At 36.1% G+C, this 5,000-nt stretch overlaps 1 protein-coding gene across 1 annotated transcript in view; it reads right to left on the minus strand.

The window, feature by feature from the left end:
* Positions 1–5,000, minus strand: part of STAB2 (stabilin 2) — a 182,053-nt gene that overhangs the window by 70,297 nt on the left and 106,756 nt on the right. Inside the window, exons 38-39 of the mRNA XM_075600600.1 lie at positions 4,620–4,815; positions 1,255–1,350 (exon numbers count right to left, since the gene is read on the minus strand). Of these exons, the coding sequence (XP_075456715.1) occupies positions 1,255–1,350; positions 4,620–4,815 (292 nt within the window). The remainder of the gene's footprint in view (positions 1–1,254; positions 1,351–4,619; positions 4,816–5,000) is intronic.

Below are 5,000 nucleotides of genomic sequence, written 5' to 3' on the forward strand. Positions count from 1 at the left end.
AACAGTAGAAAATTCAGGCATATCGGACAAAACTGTAAACAGTGTCCGCTGCTTCCAGGGCTGGGGTGCTGTTTACTCCAATCTGCCTGTTTCCAACGCCAATCGCTCACAGTAAGTTAACAGCACCCCAGCCCTGGAAGCAGCAGACACTGTTTACACTTTTGTCCGATTTGCCTGAATTTTCTACTGTTTTGTAAGTAGAACCAGTACTTGCATGGTGTTACCAAAATATACGTACAGGCATACCCCGCATTAACGTACGCAATGGGACCAGAGCATGTATGTAAAGCGAAAATGTACTTAAAGTGAAGCACTACTTTTTCCCCACTTATCGATGCATGTACTGTACTGCAATCGTCATATACGTGCATAACTGATGTAAATAATGCATTTGTAACAGGCTCTATAGTCTCCCTGCTTTCCCACAGCTTTGCTACAGGTAGGGAGCTAGTATTGCTGTTCAGGACGTGCTGACAGGCGCATGTGTGAGCTGCCGTTTGCCTTTTGGGCGATATGTCCTTACTCGCGAGTGTACTTAAAACGAGTGTCCTTAAACCGGGGTATGCCTGTACTTCACCATATTGGCTCTCTTTTTCTGGTACATTTCTGGTGTTGTGTGTTTCCTACACATTTTAGCAGCATCCAATATATTCAACTACTCATTTTTATAATTAATAACACAATTTGCGCACTTTTGCATCTTTTTATATATATATATATATATATATATATATATATATATATATATATATATATATAATGAACAGACGATACCGTTCTGTGGGAACACATACTAAATTATAGCACTCCCAGCTCCAGAACCCCAGTTGGCAAGAAATAGATTTTTCTTTAATATTTTTTGGTTTTTATTAAGTTGATGGCCACAGTGTCACCAATAGAAAGGTACAACATCAGGAGGGGCGGTCCCCCAGGCGGTACAGTATATAGTAAAAAATGGAAAACAAACTTGAGTATCAATAAGAGTTGTTGTAAAGAAGTGAGTTTTAATAAATATGCTATCTGAATTTTAAGTACAGTACTTTTGCACTAAGCATGTGTAGGCTGCAAAATCTGTCTGAAAATGCAAACTGATTGCAATTGCTTTTGTGTTGTCCACGCGCTACAGCAGAGATTGGTTTTGCACTGAGAATGTGCAGCAATCATGTTTAACATATATTAACAAGAGAATTTACTTTCATGTAACTTCTTTTCTTTAAATTCTATTTTATTTATGAAAGAAGACAAGAAACGTACCAGTGTCACATTTAACGCCTCTCCAGCCAACGTTACACTCGCAGGTGCCATCCCCACCGATTCCTTCATTGCAGTTTCCATTGACACATAGACATTCTAAACACAAGAACAATGGCGTCGGGGGTTAAGTAAGGAAATTAAACAATACAAAAGTCGTTAGTATGTGTCTTATTTCCGGATTGGAAAACTGGGACAAACAATAGCACCAGACTTATCAGAGGAAAATGAACATAGTTTTCAGTAGCATTTCTCTTTGATAAATCTGGTGTTTCTATTGTTTATGCCATTTTTGCAGCAATGAAACTTTGATACACAATGCAATCTGATGCACAGCCCCCTCTGGGCCTAGAAACCAGTTTTCTCAAAGACAAGCATTCAATTGCTTCGCGCTGTACAGATCTTTGCACTAGCTCTGCAGTCTGGAAACATTGATAAAGAGCCTCATGTGGGATCTATCTATCTACTGTATCTATCTACTGTATCTATCTATCTATCTACTGTATCTATCTACTGTATCTATCTATCCATCTACTGTATCTATCTAATGTATCTATCTATCTACTGTATCTATCTACTGTATCTATCTACTGTATCTATCTATCTATCTATCTATCATATCTATCTACTGTATCTATCTATCTATCCATCGTATCTATCTATCGTATCTATCTACTGTATATATTTATCTACTGTATCTATCTATTTATCTACTGTATCTATCTATTTATCTACTGTATCTATCTATCTACTGTATCTATCTATCTACAGTATCTATCTATCTACTGTATCTATCTACTGTATCTATCTATCTATCTATCTATCTATCTACTGTATCTATCTATCTATCTACTGTATCTATCTATCTATCTATCTATCTATCATCTATCTACTTATCTACTTATCTACTTATCTACTTATCTACTTATCTATCTATCTACTTATCTATCTATCTATCTATCTATCTATCTATCTATCTATCTATCTATCTATCTATCAAAGTTGCCCAACAGCAACAATAGGCGTAACCAATGCAATAAAAACCGAACCAGATTTATCAAAGAAAAATTCCTATTACTTTAATTGAGAGGTTTGGAAGCTTGTCATATATCAAATATTTGTTGGTGCTATAAAAGGTATCACACTACCTACTTTTGTTTGCATATTTATGGTGTGCCCATCCCTTAGTTATTTTTGTACAGCATCTTTATAGGTACTGTGATATAGCAGCACCCAATCCAGTAGTCCACTAGTTAAGTGTATGCCTATATATATATATATATATATATATATATATATATATATATAGACCATACGATACCGGTTGCAACACGACATCAAGGGACAGCACGCAGGTAAGTAAATCAAAAATGTTCTATATTTGATAGAAGACAAGGTCTGTTATTGCTTTATGGGATAAGCACCAAAACTGATTTACTTGCATATGGTGTGCCGGCTGTGCATTGGATTATATATATATATATATATATATATATATATACTGCTATTCTTTATTATTGTAGTGATTGATTTAGCTCAGTATTAATAATTTCTAGTTGCAGAAGAGCTTACACTTTAGTATTCTAACATTTTCATAGGGCCCCTCGTGCCTGCAGTATATTTCAGGAGGACAATTGGAATATAAAGCATAAGAGCTGGGAAGCTGGTAAAAGCAAGGTCAAGATGGGTAATATATTTTGGTCAGACCAGACAATGAGGAGACAGAAACAAATCATTTAGGAACAGGACAAAACTAGCTTGGTAGGGGGAGAATAAGAATAAACTCTAGGGAACTATTGAAATGATAATATTAATTAGGAAGTGTTGCCCAAATGCATGGCTAATATACTGTCGTGCAAATCACCTAGCCGTATAGTATAGTAGTGTATACGTTTGATTGCTTTCATATATTTCTTTGTAAGTGTTTTTTTCCATCCTGTGGTTTTGCTGCTTGTGAGATTGTGAGAGGTAGAATAAATGATATACTGAGACAAAGCCTACTTTGATTATTTGCTGTTGAGTCTTTACAAATATTACATTGAACTGACTCCTTATACAAACTCCGAGTGGACTGGTTGTGTCGGCATCCAGATTGACAATTGATTGATTATTGCTAATAATAGAAAAGAGTATTGAACTCCGACAAGGGCTATCCACCCTTCCTTACCTATTACTTTCATTGGGATTCATGATGTTTGATATAAATACGGTGCAGTTTTTCTGTTTGCAGTTTTGCAGATATGAGACTCTGATACACCCCCACATCACTTATCACTTATTGTTTGTGTGTAACACTGATGATTTGGAGTCAGTCTGACTGAGGTTTGCCATCAACAGTGTCATAGACTTCAATAGCATCTCATTTATAGACATGCCAACAAAAGGATTCCATTACAATGCCATTTTTCGGTTCCAGAACCTCTTAATCTCAGTTATTAATTTTTGGAAGTTGATGTTTCTGCCAATGTCCTTTACAAACCCTCATTAAATGCAACAAGAAATTCCATAAACTTACATGACATAAGTGAAACACCTTTTAAATTATAAAACAAACTAACAGCAAAACGTGAAGAGTAGAATAGGGCTTTTTCCTCTACAATATTGTATCTCTATGCAACATACTGTAGCTTGCTTAAAGTCAATGTTGTTTTTAAATGATGTGCTGCATGTAACCCAACGTCTATGAGAAAACTCTTCTCTGCTGGAGAGCTGTGCCATGCTTTGCTCTAAATTACAGAGACTTGTGGTACTGAACATGTTCCTACTATCACAGGTGGTGCTAAAAACTTGTTGCTTATAAAAAGCAATATATAGCAGTAAGCCACAACCTTTACCTACTTCCTAGTTGAATTGCATACTGAACGGATTTTTATGCAATTTGTGATTCTTGCTTTCACTGATTTAAACATGTTTAGCATTTTTTGGAAGAATACGAAGACAATAAAACAAAAGACATGTTAGGATGAAAAATAAAGAATACATCTTGGAATATTTGCCTTGTTTCAACCCATAATAATGTTGTTGTGCCAACAAATGGAACCGACTGTAGTGATATTTTTGCAATCGAACATGTGTTTAATAATGGTTATTTACATGGTACTACTATACTAAGCAGAGCTGGGCACAGAGCAATAGAGACCGAATTGGATTCTAAACAGATTATAATCAGATGTTTGGTACCATAGACACAAGCAGATAACGTGATTGGCCAAGGTCACATGCAGTAAGTGTAACCCAAAAACGTGTGAAGTCAAGATTAAACCACGGTGTTACTGTATGCCCTTGTGTTTACACAGCAGTAGTGAGCAGCGAGCGTATATATTCCAGTTTGGTATGCTTGCTATATGTAGCTGACAAACAACTGGTACCTTGATCACAGTTAGTTCCATATTTTCCCTGAACACACGTTTCACAGGCTGTTCCAGAATACCCCTCCTCACACTGACATGTCCCTGTGCCATTAACACCATCCAGGCATATTCCATTTCCAAAACAAGGGTTTCCAGCTTTGCCAGGGCAAGACAGGCATTGTTGACCGAAGAATCCTGAGCAGCAATCTCTGGTCTAGAAATAATACACAGATAAATTGTTATATTAAGATATCAATTTAGTAAACAATATAAAATATCAGTAACACCCTATTTTATCTCTGACAGGATATTGCCACTCATTCCATCTACGGCCACATTCCGTGGATCCATGTGTTACAAACATAATAAATAGTGAATGATATTATTTACTTTTTACAA

The sequence above is a fragment of the Ascaphus truei genome, chromosome 5 (assembly GCF_040206685.1).
Source record: "Ascaphus truei isolate aAscTru1 chromosome 5, aAscTru1.hap1, whole genome shotgun sequence".
In the NCBI taxonomy this organism is placed as follows: Eukaryota; Metazoa; Chordata; class Amphibia; order Anura; family Ascaphidae; genus Ascaphus; species Ascaphus truei.